A 17,015-nucleotide genomic window follows, 5' to 3' on the forward strand; every position below is an offset into this window, starting at 1 on the left:
CATTTGCCCGGCACAAACCGTATTATCGAAAAAAAAGATGGACGCCCATTTTGTTTGAAAATACGGTCTGTCCCGTCCCTTCACGTACCCATTCTCTGAGATAGACGCCCATGGAGATGGGCATTTGCGTTTGATTATGCCCCTCCACGGGACCCTTTTACTAAAGCTCAGCACACGCTAACGTACATTAACCTACACTAAATGCTGCATAACCAATTGTATACCTATGGGCCATGTTGCACTTAGCATGTTCTAAGCTTTAGTAAAAGAGCCCCTAACAGTTAACATGGTGCTACACTGATAGCACATGGTAATTCCCATGGTAAACAGCTTATATAGATTAATAAATAGTCCCTAAGTGCACAGAAATTACCTACACTGAATGCACATCTTTAATGTTGGAAGTTTTTTCAATCATTTCTGGATAATAGGTTCCGATGGATACAGGAGTTCCCCAAGGCCTTTGATTTTCCCCTGTTTTAATCTTTATTAAGGATGTACATGCAATGAAAATGATGCTAAAGCAATGTTAGTGACATATCCTATGTTATTTCATATCATTTTTAAACTGAAACCATAAGAAAACCCCTGAAATTTCATTTTTGATATGTGTTCTACTGAATAAGAGCACACACTATTGAACAACAGTGCCTGCTACTGTGAAATAGCGCTCACTATTATTGACACATGAACCTGAAACAAGGTACAACATAGGAAATGAAATAAAAGAAAGCTTTTTTACTTGCAGCCCTCTAATATTTATCTTCCTCTGCTGGGGACCTGCTAAAGTGTTTAGAGTGTAAAGCCTTTTGGTACCTACATTTACTCACCACATACCGTATGTACCAAATATAAACCTATTCGAGTATAATCCAAGATACGTTTTCCCCCCCCAAAAAGGGGGGAAACTGTTAACTTGAATATAAACCGGGGGGGGGGGGGGGTTACATTCAAGTGTATAGTAACTTCTCCACTCCCACCCACCCCTCCAAGCTGAAGAGCCCTAGCTGCTTTATCCTTTCCTCATAGGGAATTTGTCCCATTCCCTTTATCATTTTTTTGTCACCATTCACTCTACCTTTTCTAATTCCACTATATTTTTTGAGATGCGGTGACCAGAACTGCACACAGTATTCTAGGTGCGTTCGCACCATGGAGCAATACAAACGCATTGTAGCATTCTCAGATTTGTTTTCCATTACTTTCTTAATAATTCCTAACATTCAATTTGCTTCCTTAATCGCCACTGCACATTGAGCAGAGGGCTTCAATATATCATCAACGATGACACCTAGATCCTTATTATTGTATAAGTTACGTGTGTAAGTGTAAGTCCTGCCCAGACTTCACTTGTGTGTATACCTGCCTGTACTCACGTATTTACAGAATAGCGGGAATACGTGTAGTCAAAACTAGAAAAACTACCCTACATAGACGAAAATCCAAAAAGAACATAGGGTAGGACAATGTGGAGGAGTGGCCTAGTGGTTAGGGTGGTGGACTCTGGTCCTGGGGAACTGAGTTCAATTCCCACTTCAGGCACAGGCAGCTCCTTGTGACTCTGGGCAAGTCACTTAACCCTCCATTGCCCCAGGTGGGAGGGCGCGGGGTACAAATGTCACAAAAAAAAAAATCCACAAGGAGCCCAAGGAAAGTCTCACAGTTCAAAACAAGAGGTTTATTGCTAAAGCACCACAATTGAAAAGACCTGACATGGAGACATGTTTCAGGAGTGTTATGGAGTGCTGTCAAGTAGTTTGGTGCTGTACTATAAGAACGGCTTTATATGCAATTCTAAATCTTATCCGCCACAAGGCTGAAGAAAAAAATGTTCTGACGATGCCGAAACTTTAAAGCGTGGGAAAGGAGGCAGGAGTAGGAGGAATAGTATGAAATTGCTTTGCATCTTTCCTATCTGAAAGTTTCTAGTAAGTCAGTGGTCTTCAGGGGGTCAAGTGGTGAAACGGGGTACTGCAAGGATCTGTCCTGTCCTCCTATTGTTGTAACTACATATGGACCCATTATGTAGAAAGATTCAGGAAATGGGACTTGTTTGTTGTAGTTAGGCTATGATGAACATAAGGGGGCAATTTTTATGGGTACATTAAGTGTGTAATCATTTCAGTTGATTTGCACAAGGACACTCCCCTAACGTTGCCTTTTGAAAATTAGCAGCTGCACAACATTCACACTAAAATCGCTCAAGCACTCTGGGTGGTTGAGAGGAGGGAAAATAGCATGTGTCCATTTAAAAATCAAACATATGCTTGCTGTTTATTTCCCATCCCCCACCCCCCATCAAGTCTGTCTTAAAAATGCCCATGGAAATGCTACTTTATAACCCAGCTGAAAGTATGCATTGACCCAGGCAAATGAATTTGAAGATTATTCTTTAACCTTCCATAAAGTCCTCTTCACGTTTGTGAAAAAAGTAACCCCTCAGCAGAAGCTTTTAATGCTCTTCCTCCACCAGAGCAAGAGTAAGCCCTAATTTTACAGCATAGTATAGGATGCACATTGCAGTAGTTTATTTATCTTCCATGTTAAAAAATATGTTAAAGCCTAATCTTTTGCTCTTCTTCCTAGATGGCAATTATTATCCTGGCCATTCTCCTCTTCCTGGCTGCTATGCTCTTCATCTTCATGAACTGGTACTACAGGACAGTGTGAGTATATACTCTGCTTCTGGAATGTTCTCTAGGACCACCTCCCCCTCCCCCTCCCCCCTCCCCCTCCCCCCTCCAAAAAATAAGTAGTTCCTGTTTCACCAAAAAGTAAGTAATCCCTGAGGGATGCAGACAGCTTGTGAAGGCCATACTGAGCTATAGTTGCATGCTGTTCGATTCTCGCACTTTCACCTTGCCTCTGCTAATGAAGGGAAACAATGGGCTAAGAGCAATTTCTGCACCCCGTGCAGCTGCACTGCTCTCATAGACCTTGGGGATGGACTGGAGTGGAGCTTTTCAGTGGCTTTTCAGGGGTTCTGACAAGAGCTTCAGAAATTTTAGAACAAGGCCAGTGCCGGGCAGACTTCTACATTCTATGCTCTAAAAATGACAAAGATAAGTCAAGATCAGGTATACATATGGTGTATCACTTCATACCATATCTAACGAGTGGATGGACTATACTAGTCTTTATCTGCTGTCATCTATGTTACTATGTAAAGTATAGCTAGAGTTAGACATCTGCCATCCGTTTTATTCTGGAGGTGCTTGGAAAGAGAAGAGGCATGATGTGGTGAGTGAGTGTTTGGAGAACTGTTTGGTGGTAGGTTATCAATAGAAATCAAACAAAATAAAACATGGAAAAGAAAATAAGATGATACCTTTTGTATTGGACATAACTTAATACATTTCTTGATTAGCTTTCGAAGGTTGCCCTTCTTCGTCAGATCGGAAATAAGCAAATGTGGTAGCTGATAGTATATATAAGTGAAACATCCAAGCATTTCATTGACAGTCTAACAGGGTGGGGGTGGGTAGGAGGTATGCATGGGGACATCAAAGCATTTCATTGATAGTCTAACAATGGTAGGTTATGAGAGAGGGCTTCTCTTTAGATTATTTTTCTAGTTTATTTCCTTCCATTCCCTGCTCTGGGAGTTTCTGATTGATTATGCATTCTTTGACTGTGTCTGTGCTGAGAGACTGAACCTTTTCAGTGTGTCATGTTCAAACAGTAGAGGAGGTGGTGTGTACCTTTCATTGTTATTCTAACTTCTAGAGCTTCTCATGATGTAATGTTATCTGCCTTTTCTGCAAGTATAAACAAGAGTGAAATACATACATAACTCTGAGCTATTTTAATTTGGGTAGTCACGAGCTGTGGAACTCAGCAACAAAAAGGTCACAAACACACTAAGGGCCCTGTTTACTAAGCCACGTTATAGGCACATTAACATTTTTAACGCGCGTTAACCATGTACGCGTGTTAACTGTGTATGCGCCTACAATATCCCTATGGACGCCTACACGGTTAGCACGCATGCTAATTGTAGGCGTGTTACAAACACTAATGCGCCTTAGTAAACAGGGCTCCAAATTTGTTGCTGAAAATAGGCTGTCAACCACTTACCCAAATTCCCGTATTGCATATATAGATTGTTTAGTGCAGTAAAAACTGTATCTAGTTGTGTCTCAAATTTACTTTCATTAATCAAAAAAAATGGAGGCCATAAATAAAAAATAAATTAATGTTACATAAGACTTGCCTCATAGCAAAACACTGAGCCACCCCTTACTCCCAGATCTCCAGGTTTACCTCATGTGTTTTTACCTGGTCTTGTAATGATAAACCTGCTTAACCTTAGGAAACTGATAAAAATTCCAAGAGTAAATTTGTAACTGTACATTTTTTGACAGGCATTTCATATCTATTAGACCATATGAAATGACGAGGCTGGAACATTTTCTCTAATCCTTGGTTCTTTTCCAGTCTACGATATTCAGAATTTCCTCAACATAGGGCTTCTTTTACTAAAATGTATTAGGCAGTTAACGTGGAAATGTGTATGCCCATACTAATGGTTATCATTGCAGCTTGTCACTTAAAGGGCAAATAACAAGGAACTTATATTTACTTGTGTATAATGCACGCAAATGTACAGAATACTGACACTGACATGATAATGTGCACACACACGCGTGTAAATGTCAATATTCTGCCCTGTAAGATTGCATTAATGCAAGGAGAGTGTACACAGGGGTAGAGCATGAGGGGGATTAGAGGTCAATTGAATTTTAGTTTTGGTTTCAGATTCAACACTGAAACTGACCCAGAATCTGGGTTTGGGTTTTGGTTGAAAACTCCTGTGCATTCTCGGATGAAACCGAACCTGTCTCCATCCACCCCTCCCCTGCAATTGCTCTCCCTCGTCCTCCCACCCGTAGACTTTCCCATGGCCTACCTTACTGAAGCCCAGGTAATCTACTGGCCTATTCGGTGGCAGGAACGAACCCTATTCGCAAGTCCTCTGTCTGTGCTGGTTACAGTCGGAAAATGGCTGCTGGGACCTTCCGTGGAAGGGAAGTCTTGGCAGTCGTTTGGATTGGAACAGCGCACAGGACAGGAACGTGTGGTCCATTCTTGCCCTCAAAGAGACCACTAGACCACCAGGGTCACTTTGAAGGAGCAGCTGCATGGGGCAGGAGCGAGTGGGATTCGTTCCTGCCCCCAAAGAGGCCACTAGACCACCAGGGCTTCACTAAGGTAGACCTGGGAAGGGCATACAGGTGGTCGAGTGGAAAGGAGAAGTGCGGGAGAGTGCTTGCGATGTGAGGGTCACTGCTGGAAGGGGGCTTTTATGGTCGAGGGGATGGAGTGAGAGGGGGCAGTTTCGTTTATGGTTTTGGTTTCTTCCGAAACCGAGCAGCCAATTTCAGTCGCAGATTCAGTTTCGGCAGAAACTGAAGATCCTGGGTTCAGTCTGGCTCTAGGTGGGACATGGGTGGGGCTCTCACTTATGCATGTGACTTACAGAATACTGTAAGTTACATGAGCATCTTCTGCTTTTAGGTGCCCGCACTTACTTAAAGAATGGCCCCCTTAGTGTGCCCTAATTCCAGCATTAACTGACAAGCATGGAATGGAGAGGAAACTGAGCAGGGACTGTTCCTTTCACTTGACATGTGCTACAGTACTGTGCATTAGCTATTAATGCAGCAGATAACATGGAGCAATTAATGCTACCTCATTAGGTGGTCTGAACAAGTGTATTCATATTATCTGCGATGCAGTTCATGAACAGTAGATGTATTATCTCTGCATTCACTGTCTGAAAAGATGCTGGGCACACCCCCAACAGTTAATGTGGAGGCTTTGCAGTTACTATGCATTCATTTGGCCATTAATGTGTGGTAACTGCAAACTTTTCACGCACTTGAGTAAAAGGGACACATAGTAAGGGTAAGGTCCAGGAAGAAAAGAGTTGGTAGAGAAATGGATCGATTTAAATGAATATGAGGTAATTTTCTGGAAACATTTTGAATGCATTCACAAGCCTGTAGTATTGAAAAGTTTTGTGTATGGCGGATAAGTCGCTAATGCTGGGAGCTTGCTGACTCTTCTGGCAGAGGTAACTACTACTAAAACAATTGCTTCCAAGACAGATAATTGAGGTGACAGGTATACATAGGCTTGAAGGGAAATCTCATGAGTTGTGTGAGAACCATATTAAGATCTCAAGATAATTTAAGTGCACATACACACACACACACACACACACATATAGGGGTCCTTTTAATAAGCTGCGGGAAAAAGGGCTCTGTGTTAGCGGCGGGGACCATTTTTCCCACGCACCAGGGCCCTTTTACCGCAGCCTAAAAAAATAGCCACGCGGTAAGATAACTCTTGATGACATTGCTCTTAAGATATATAAAAACCTTCAAATTCAAGTTCTTGTGGAAACAAACAGGAAAGTGATGCAATTCAAATTCATACATGAGATCAATCTTTTTTTTTTTATCTCTATAAAGGTTAAAAGCTACTGCACATTGATTTGTAACCAGTGTATACGGTTGACAGAATCATTTTTTCCTTAGCTGAGAAAAAAATTTATTACAGTTCTTTGAGGCATGCAATGTATTGCTTTGGCCCTTCCAGTGACAGAAAATGTTTATGACTGGATAGATGTGAAACCACTGTTATCATCATTATAGTCATCAATTATGTTGAATGTATCAGTAGTGGATAAAATGCCAGCATCAGGGAGAATGTCTCATTTTTAAGGCAAACTGAAGTGAAAAAGACAGTCTGACCGATATTCAAAACAGCTTGCGATTATCCAGTTATTTTTACCAGCACTTAACCGGTTAGAGCTGCTGAAAATGACTGGTAAGCACTGACCTTCAAGCTGGCTATGCCTGGGTCGTTCAGGGGGTGGAGTCAGGTTAGATTCTGAAATTCAGACTAAACTGCCCAGGTTTACCAGATAAATAAGACACATAAATAGCTTTATCCTCTAACCTATGACCGGTTAAGTCTCATTATTAACTTAACGGGCCTTGTGCTAGTTGGCTTTCAAAAAAGTGGAAATTCAGTGCCAAAGCCTGCACAGGGCTCAGCATTGAATTTCCGGTTTTAGCGCTGGCGGTGAACAAAACAAAACGCTGTCCGCCGCTGGCTGAATATTGGAGGGATTAATCCCAAGTGAACTCCAGTCTTCTTTCAGCTTCGCCAGTGCTTTTGTTATCAGGATTAGATCAGGATAGTGGTTTGAGGGAGTTTAAGGGCAATAACATTTTGAAAATGGACTTGGAACAAGGAACCTGGCTAATATGAGGGGGAGTCAGTAAATAAGAGGAATTTTTGTTGGTTTCATACTGTACTTGAAAAGCATTTTATTCAGTAAAATTTCTTCTCATTGAACTGAATTTTAACCCTGTACTGTGGCGTGGAGAGATGCCAATAAAGGGCCCCTTTTACAAAGGTGCACTAGCGTTTTTAGCACGGGTTAACTGTGTAGATGCACATTATGGGCATCTACACAGTTAGCACGCACTAAAAACACTAGCCCACCTTTGTAAAAGACCCCCCAAATATTTTAGGCATATTCAGCCCTACACGTTTTTAAAAGTTTCATTTTGTTTTGCTTTTTTTTTTATTTCATTGTGCTTTATTCCAATTTGCATGTAAATTTGGTGCTTACACACACAAGTTGATGCTATGCATATAAATACCAAACATATGGGTATAAACTTGAATTTCTCCAGGGACAAGCACACCGTTGTATTCTCGCAGGTGGGTACGTCATTCAACGGAGCTCAGTGCAGACGCTGACTAGCGGGATTTCGTCATAACTTTCTAGCAGTGTCCCACCACACATGCACTGGTGCCTTCCTACCCGACATGTGAGTGCATGCTCCTCAGTCTTCATTTTACCACGGAGCATGGAGGACGCATCTTCATTTTCTCCTCACAGTGCTTATATCTCTCTCTTTCGCAGTGCCTTCCCATATAGGTATTTTTTTCTCCTTATTTTAATTATTTTTCATTTTTCTTTATTGTATTTTACTTCCCTTTAATTTAGTAGTTTTTTGGCTCTTTAAGTTTCCTTTTATTTTCATGAGTTTGCTAGGCCCGTTTAGACCGGAGCAACAACCTCAATTTGAACACTGCCCCTTTTTATGTTCATAATTGAGGAGTTTAATTTGGCCTCAATCCTTTTCTTGATGTCCAAGAAGATCTCCAGTGGCTTCAAAAGGTGCGCCCAATGTAATCTGGTGATTTCTGTAACGAACCCACACTCTTGTTTCATTGGGTGCCTTGGGCCTCATCATGAGCCTAACTCTTGTTCTCTCTGATTAAAAATGCAATTGACTCAGAGGGTGCAGTAGGTCCAACAGGAGAGACTTTTTGGCTCCTCAAAGGCCAGTACATCGTCATCGGCACCGGAAGCATCGACCTCAATGACTGCAAAGACTTCAACATTCACTGGGAGTTCACCAGCATTGAGAAGATCTCCACCTCTCTTGACATTGGATGCTGAGAGTAGGCCCTGGGACCAGTCAGCATCAGACCCGACACAGAGGGCACTTATGGGTTTGAGAATGTCTTCATCGGCACTGAAGGACCGTGATGCAGAGCATCGTGGGAAGCCCAAGAAGCATAAGCATCTGTCCTCATCGATGCACAGTGCCAGGAGTGCTGGGGCATCAGCATCGCCAGTACCTGAGAAGCACCAGCACCAGAAGGAGCGCTGTCTGTCTTTGGAAGAGGTGCAAGTCTTCAGGCAGCCAGGTCCCTGCTACCGGTGCCGATGCCTTCCTTCGATGAGCGGTTCCAAGCCATGCTCAGGGAGATGCTGCAGCTGCAAATAGCTCAGGAATCAAGGATGCTTCTGCCAGCTGTGGATAAGCCCCAGATTCTTCCTGAGGCTCCATCCATGCCTGTGCAGAGATCCTCGATGTTGGACACCTCAAAGGGTGTTGACATCAAAACATACAGTACCACTCTCGACATCAAGGGAGGAAGCTTCCTCGAAGTCTGATAGGACGGCTGTACCTCTGCACTCTTTGGGGCATGGACATGGTTCCACTGAGCTGAGGCAGGTACAGACTCAATCAACCCAGTCTGAGTATGGTGAGGAGTCTGAATGGGACTGTTCATGGGACTCAGAGGAGGACTCACATTACTTCTTGGAAGAGGAGTCTTATGGGGTACCTTCTGATCTCTCCCCACCTCAAGAGAGATGTAAATCTCCACCTCTCTTTCACCAGTTTTGTCAGGGAGATGGCTTCCGCCATCCCATTTAAAATTAGAGATGGAAGAGGATCCCAAAGTGGAAATGTCCTGGTCTACAAGTCTCCTCCTTAGGAAGGGGTCATGGTACCATTGCACCTATCCTTAAAGATGCACTGATGAAAGAACTGGAAATCTCCCCTCTCAAATCAGATAGTACCTAAGAAAGTGGATGCACAGTATTATATTGAGAAGGCTCCCAGATTTGCGAGGGCTCAATTGCCACACACCACTCTCTGGTAGTTGAATGTGCCCTCAAACGAGCTAGGAGTTCAAGGACTCATGCCTCAGCACCCCCAGGTAGAGAGGCTCAGTCTAGACTTGTTCAGGAGGAAAGCTTTTCAGGCCTCGATGCTCATTGCCTGCATCCAATCCTACTAATTCTACATGAGCCTTTACTTTAAGACTTTGATCCACAGTACATTAAGTCTTCCGGATTCTCTCCCACAGGAGCAGGCTGCAGAGCTTTGCCATTTCGCCAGCAAACAGCTGGAGTGTAGAAAATATCTGGCCGGGGACTTATACGACTCTTTTGACATAGTATCTAGACACTCCACCATGGGTATGGGGATGTGCAGACTCTCATGGGTGTGTGTCTCTGACCTAGAACCAGTGGTTCATGAGAGATTGGCTGATGTTCGTTGCTGGGGTGACAGTCTATTTGGAGATAAGATAGAAGAGGTCTCAGACCTCATAAAGAAACATACTGATGCCATCCAAACCCCATCTGTAGCCTCCTCTTCCAGATTTTTGAGTTGGCCTACGCAACGGACCTTCTACTGTCAAAGGCATAGGTTTCCATTGCCTTCTTGCTCTGTAAAGCAGCCCCAGACAGTGTTCTCGCCCTCGTCAGTCCCACCCTCAGAAGCTCCAGCTGGCTCCCCAGTCAGAGCAGTGGATAAGCTTCTCACAGGCTCCAGGAGAGCATAAATTCACTAAAAGTAACCATCCCAGATGGCTTAATGGTAGGGGGGAGCCCTGCATTGGCATCCAAGACCACCAAATTACCCACTGAGAGCATCGTTCATCAGCTCTTGGCACAAGCAGGTACTTGTAGAGGAAATTTCTGATATTTGATATTGTCACAGTTGGACTATTATAATTCCTTATTGTCACAAAACAGTGGGTTTTTTAATCCTGTAAAACTGTATTAATTATTTCTTGAAGTGTAAGTGGTGCATGTTTATGCTTAAAGCTGTTACAGACAGTTCCCTCTTTAACACAGTTATCACAGATTAACAGTGGTGTTCCTAGGTTGACTGCCACCCAGGGCGGATCGCAGCTGCGCCACCTACCCTCCAGCGAATTAACCCCTCAGCGAATCATGACCCCCCTCCAGCTGTCACCTCCATCCCCCAAGCACATCGCTCTTACCTCCTGGGGGTGCAGGGATCAGTCGCATGGCTCTCGGCTTCGTCGGTTCCCTGCTCAGGAACAGGAAAGATCAAAAGGGAGAAGGGAACCGGTGGAGCTGACATCCGCGCAGCTGCTCCCTGCACCTTCTTGCAGCATGCATCCGGGATGGACCACCCCCACCTCCTTACCCTTGGTATGCCACTGGGTAACCTGTAGTGATATGGGCCAGCTATTTTTAAAACTTGTTGTTCTGGGCTCCGATTGGCCAAGGAGCGCAAAATTCAGCTAGGATGTACTTTTCTCCAGTCTTAGCCAGAGAGAAAAGAGAGAAGGGTCACTTTGCTGAGGCCCGGTGAACAGTTATATTTGATAACTTGTGAGTGGCTATATGTCATGATCTCCTCCGGTACCATTTAGATAGTAAACAAATGTTTAGATAGTTTTATAATTGAACCATATTCAGATCCATATTCAGTTATATGTTATTATGTGCTGTTTTTGTTCCATTTGTTTTTATGGTTCACTGTTCAATATTTGTCATGACAATAAACAATTTTAGTTTATTGCCTCTGCTTGTCTGGACTGACTAAGAATCTGTGGCTGCTTTCTAGGAACTGTGGGACCACTGGGAGTGTGGTCCCAGTAACCTAAAAATCACTGGGGAACAACTTGAGAGCGGGAGACTCGCCCAGAGGTAGATGGGACCCAGTCGGTGGGAGGAGGGTGCTAGAGCACAAGTGGCAGGCAGACTTGAGCTGTGCTGGGAATAGACCCTCTAATTGGCCTCAGGGTAGCCCCAGGCAGGTGGCTAGGCATTTCTTGACACTTATATTTTAGAATTTCATCAAAATTAATGAGAAGAATTCAGCCGATACAGAATACTGTCGCAAAACTGATTTATGGATCTATGAAGTTTGAAGCAGCTACTCCTTTGCTGATGAAACTATATTGGCTCCCCTTTGAACATTTAAGCTGGAGTGCTTTGTATATAAAATAATTTATGACCAGGTACATGTACATTTAATCCAGCTTATTACACTCACTTTAGGCAAAATGCTTGGATGATTGATCATTTTTAACTTTTCTAAAGGTATACATTTTAAGAAGGTTTTTTGACAGTTCTTTTGTGTATCAAGCTGTTTTTACTTGGAATAATCTCCATTTGTTAAATAGCTACATTTGTGCTTATGTTTTTGTAAATATTTAAAAGCATACTTATTTCAGAAATACTTTGCTCATAATCAAAATGTGGTATAATGTTTATATTGATTTGTTTGAATTTTGTAAAGCTTGTATGTATGATGTTATTATAATTCAAGCTCCATCTCTGGCAGTCTTCAAATCTAGGCTAAAAGCCCACCTTTTTGATACTGCTTTTAACGCCTAACCTTACTCACTTGTTCAATACCCATGTTTTATCACTCCCACCTTAGTAATTCCCTTATCCCTTATTTGTCCTGTTTGTCTGTCCTAATTAGATTGTAAGCTTTGGCGAGCAGGGACTTTCTCTTCATGTTCTAATGTACAGCGCTGTGTACATCTAGTAGCGCTATAGAAATGATAAGTGTAGTACTAGTAGTAATAATTTCCTGGCAGCTAGAGTTCACTCATGTGAAGTGTCTGTACAGATGCAAATGAGAAAGGACGGAGATGGACACCATTGCCAAGCACTTTTCTTTAAAGATCACCTGATAATTTGGGGTCATTAAAAAAATAGCAGTGCTTTGGTAGGATAAACTCATCTTTTGGCATCAAATGTCAGCTAATATCATCCTCATTTTCTTTTTCCACTTCTCTTTTTCAGACACAAAAGGAAGTTAAAAGCAATTGTGGCTGGCTCCACTGGTAGGACACATTTATTTATCTTCAGTTTCTTTTCTTAATGGAACAATCGCACCTAAGTTGAAAATAATCATGCCACTACCAAACTGGACTGCAAAGGCAGAGAGATCCCAGTCCTCCTGGCTACTGTAGAGATCATGAGAAAGATCTTTTTACAGGAGGGCAAGTAAATTAAAGCAGAAACAGGCCACAGCAGTGGCATAGCCAAGGGTGGGCCTGGATGGGCCCAGGCCCAACCATTTTGGGCTCAGGCCCACCCAGTAGCAGCACACCTATGATGTGGCTGGTAGGGATTCCCAAACCCCACCAACTGAAAACTCCCAACATCTGTTCTCCTGCATACCTTGTAAATAGCAGATCTTCACCTGCAGCGAGCAGCGACTGATACGCACTGCTCGCACCAGCCCCACAGCCTTCCCTCTGACGTATTCCCACCTATGCAGAAAGAGGAAGTTGCATCAGTGGGAAGGCTGTGGGGCCAACATGAGCAGTGTGTATTAGTTGCTGCTCACTGCCGGTGAAAATCTGCTATTTAAAAGATATGCGGGAGAGGGGGGATGTTTGAGAGACCATATGGCATGCAGGTGAGAGAAGGAGATACTAAATCACCTGTGGAATGGGGCAAGGTTCTTCTGCCCACCCATCTTGGGCCCAGGCCCACCCAAAATTGAGTGTCTGGCTACACCCCTGGGCCACAGCTGAACACTCTTCCATCCCCTCCATCCATGTCCAGCATTTCTTCTCTCTCCCTTCCCTCTCCTCCATCCATGTCCAGCAACCCTCCTCTCTCCCGCCCTTCCCTCCATCCATGTCCAGCCATGTCCAGCAACCCTCCTCTCCCCTGCCCTCCCCTCCATCCACCCATGTCCAGCAACTCTCCTCTTCCCTCCATCCATGTCCAGCAACCCTCCTCCCGCCCTTCCCTCCATCCATGTCCAGCAACCCTCCTCTCCCCTGCCCTCCCCTCCATCCACCCATGTCCAGCAACTCCCCCTCCATCCATACCCAGCAATTCTCTTCTCTCCCCTGTCCCCTCCATCCATCCATTCTCTTCTCTCCCCTGCCCCACGCCATTCATCCATACCCAGCAATTCTCCTCTCTCCCCTGCCCTTCCCTCCATTCATCCATACCCAGCAATTCTCTCTCCCCTACCCTTCCCTCCATGTCCAGCAATTTCTCCTCTCTCCCTGGGTCCTGCCCTCCCATCCATCTCCTGCTCCTTCCCTCTGCTGTGCCCCATTTCTCCCAGTCCTATCCACCCTCTACTCATCACCCCTCCCAGTCCCATCCTTCCCTCTGCTTACCACCCCTCCCAGTCCCATCCATCTCCTGCTCTTTCCCTCACTCTGCTCACCACCCCTCCCTCTGCTGTGCCCCACCTCTCCCAGATCAAGTTGCGCCCGGCCCGCCTGCAAGGTCCAGGATCGCCGATTCCGTGACCGTTTACCCCTCTGTTCCTCCCTCCGGCGCTTCTACCTGGGATCCCGGCAGCATTGGCTGTGTATCCACGCTACCTTCACACTGCCCCGGAAGCCCTCTCTTTAAGAGAAGGCTTCTGGGGCAGTGCGAAGGCGCCCGCCCGCGAGGTCCAGAATCGCACGATTCCGACTCTATCCCTCTCTTCCTCCCTCCCTCGGCGCTGCAGTAATGTACCTGGGATCCCGGCAGCATTAGCGATGTATCCACGCTGCCTTCGCACTGCCCCGGAAGCCTAAGGCTTCCGGGGCAGTGCGAAGGCAGCGTGGATACATCACTAATGCTGCCGGGATCCCAGGTACATTACTGCAGCGCCGAGGGAGGGAGGAACAGAGGGGTGGAGTCAGAATCGCGATCGGCGGTGGCAAACTGTTTGGGGTCCGGGAGCTCTGCTTCTGGGTGGGGCGGGCCTGAGGCAAAACTGGGTGGGCCTGGGCCCACCCAGGCCCACCCGTAGCTACACCCCTGCCATGGAGAGTTGCTGTATGGCTTTCCCTTCATTTTACTTCTCTTCTTGGCCACAAGTGTCCAGTTTTGCGCCCATCACCCCCACTAAACGTCTGCTTCATGCATTTACCACCCTTGCCAAGAAAAAACACTTTCTAATACAGTAGACCTAGTATATGTAAATTTGTTATACCTATTCATTTTGGGAATTCTAAAAACCCATGTAGTTCTCGAGTCACCAAAACAGGTTTGATGAGCCCTGTTCTAACATTACTTCCAAGTCTGCCACTCTTTCCCTGGAGTCTGCTAGCATTTTCCAGAAATTCCTTCCACTGAAAAATGTGGCCTTTCCAACAGTGGCATATGCATGAACAGGTGCCAACATTGGTGGCTCAGGAGTTCTGCCACTGATTGAAAGAAGTCCTGTGCACCTTCAAAGGAGGTCTTCAGCTGGCAGGGCTTGGGAATCTCTGCCAGCTAAGGTATTTATATTTTAACTGGGGAGGAGTGGGAGGGCAGAGTGAAAAATTTATGCCCACCCATTTAACCCATAGGCCCACACAAAATTTGCCATCTGGCTATGCCATTGCTTCCCATGCATTATTTGTATCTGAATGGCTCTGTCATACCCCCTTTCTTTTCTCTCCTGTAGGATACACTGTACATACTTAGACCCAAATATCTCAGTGCGCTGAAAGTTTGTCCTTGAAGTTTTTGCATACTGATGTTCTTCTTGAATTTATGGTATAAGAGAAGATCACTAGTCAGAAACTGGAACATGATCCATGTTTATAAATATTCCCTGTAGATGAAATATTACTTCCAGCTGCTTTAATTGCATGTTTCTCCAATAACTCTTTTGTTAATGAAAGGCTTGCTTTTTTTCAGGTAACCGAGGCTTCATGGATGTCCTAGATATGCCGAACACAAATAAGTACTCATTTGAGGGGTAGGTGGTCCTTCCCCAACTAGCAAGCTGCAGTTTTAAATCTCTTATATCAGGGGTTTCACAACTGGCTGTAACGTCTGGTGGAAAGTGTTTGCCTTCATTGCTGGCAGCGATAATTACTCTCTCAGGGGCCCTTTTACTAAGCCGCAGTAGGCTCTACGTGTGTGCAGCGCGCGCCAAAATGAGACTACCACCAGGCCAGTGTGCCCTCCTGGCAGTAATTTCAGATTTGGCGTGCATCCATAATGTATGGATACTTATTCATTCACTCCTACGCACACCAGTTCTGGCAGTAATCAGCACTTGGCCAACTAGATCAATGGGTGGCGTTAAGGGCTCAGGACGGTTTTTGGTGGGCACTGGTTTCATTTTTACCGCAGGCCCTTTTCCCATCATATTAAAAAAGTCATTTTTTAGAGATATGGTAAAAACTGTTCTGGCGTGCGCCCAATTCACGTGCCTACACTACCGCAGGCCACTTTTTACCGCAGCTTAGTAAAAGGACCCCTCACTGACTAATTACTTTCTAATTCTTCCTACTTTTTTACTCATTTATATGTTACAACTTTGCCTTACCCTTCACTACCACTTATAATGTTCTAGTACATATTGAGGGGTATAATCGAATACGAACACCCATCTCCATGGGCGCCTATCTCCGAGGACGGGTCTGCAAAGGGGCGGGCCAGACCGTATTTTTGAAAAAGATGGGCGTCCATCTTTTGTTTCGATAATACGGTTTGTGCTGGGCAAATGCATCGCATTTGGGCGGATTTGAGCTGGGCGGTATTGGTTTTCAGTGATAATGGAAACCGAAGGCGCCCAGCTCAAAAACGAACAAATCCAAGGCATTTGGTCGTGGGAGGGGCCAGGATTCGTAGTGCACTGGTCCCCCTCACATGCCAGGACACCAACCAGGCACCCTAGGGGGCACTTGTAACAATTAAAAAAAAATTAAAATACCTCCCAAGTCCATAGCTCCCTTACCTTGGGTGCTGAGCCCCCCAAATCCCCCCCCCCAAACCCACTGCCCACAACTCTACACCAAAACCATGGCACTTATGGCTGAAGGGGGGCACCTAGATGTGGGTACAGTGGGTTTTGGGGGCGGTTTGGAGCGCTCCCATTTAGCAGCACAAGTGTAACAGGTAGTGGGGGGATGGGCCTGGGTCCACCTACCTGAAGTCCACTGCACCCACTAACAACTGCTCCAGGGACCTGCATACTGCTGTGATGGAGCTGGGTATGACATTTGAGGCTGGCATACAGGCTGGCAAAAAAAGTTTTTAAAGTTATTTTTTTTTGGTGGGAGGGGGTTAGTTACCACTGGGGGAGTCAGGGGAGGTCATCCCCATTTCCCTCCGGTGGTCATATGGGCAGTTGGGGCACTTTTTCGGGACTTGTTCGTGAAAAAAAAGGGTCCAAAAAAAGTGACCCAAATTCTCGCTTCTGGCGCCCTTCTTTTTTCCATTATCGGCTGAGCGTGCCCATCTCTCCTCGGCCAATAAACACGCGCCAGGCCCGCCTTCACCTCACCTCCGACACTCCCCCGTCAACTTTGTCCGTTCCCGCGACAGACTGCAGTTGGAGGCGCCCAAAATTGGCTTTCGATTATACCGATTTGGGCGCCCATGAGAGAAAGGCGCCCATCTCCCGATTTGGGTCGAAATATGGGCGTCTTTCTTTCAAAAATAAGCTGGATTG

At 45.1% G+C, this 17,015-nt stretch overlaps 1 protein-coding gene across 1 annotated transcript in view; it reads left to right on the forward strand.

Moving 5' to 3' along the window:
• Nucleotides 1-17,015, forward strand: part of CDH23 (cadherin related 23) — a 1,475,307-nt gene that overhangs the window by 1,439,624 nt on the left and 18,668 nt on the right. Inside the window, exons 61-63 of the mRNA XM_030204991.1 lie at nt 2,587-2,666; nt 12,401-12,441; nt 15,251-15,311. Coding sequence (XP_030060851.1) covers nt 2,587-2,666; nt 12,401-12,441; nt 15,251-15,311 — 182 coding nt within the window. The remainder of the gene's footprint in view (nt 1-2,586; nt 2,667-12,400; nt 12,442-15,250; nt 15,312-17,015) is intronic.

Source organism: Microcaecilia unicolor, chromosome 5, assembly GCF_901765095.1.
Source record: "Microcaecilia unicolor chromosome 5, aMicUni1.1, whole genome shotgun sequence".
NCBI lineage: Eukaryota > Metazoa > Chordata > Amphibia > Gymnophiona > Siphonopidae > Microcaecilia > Microcaecilia unicolor.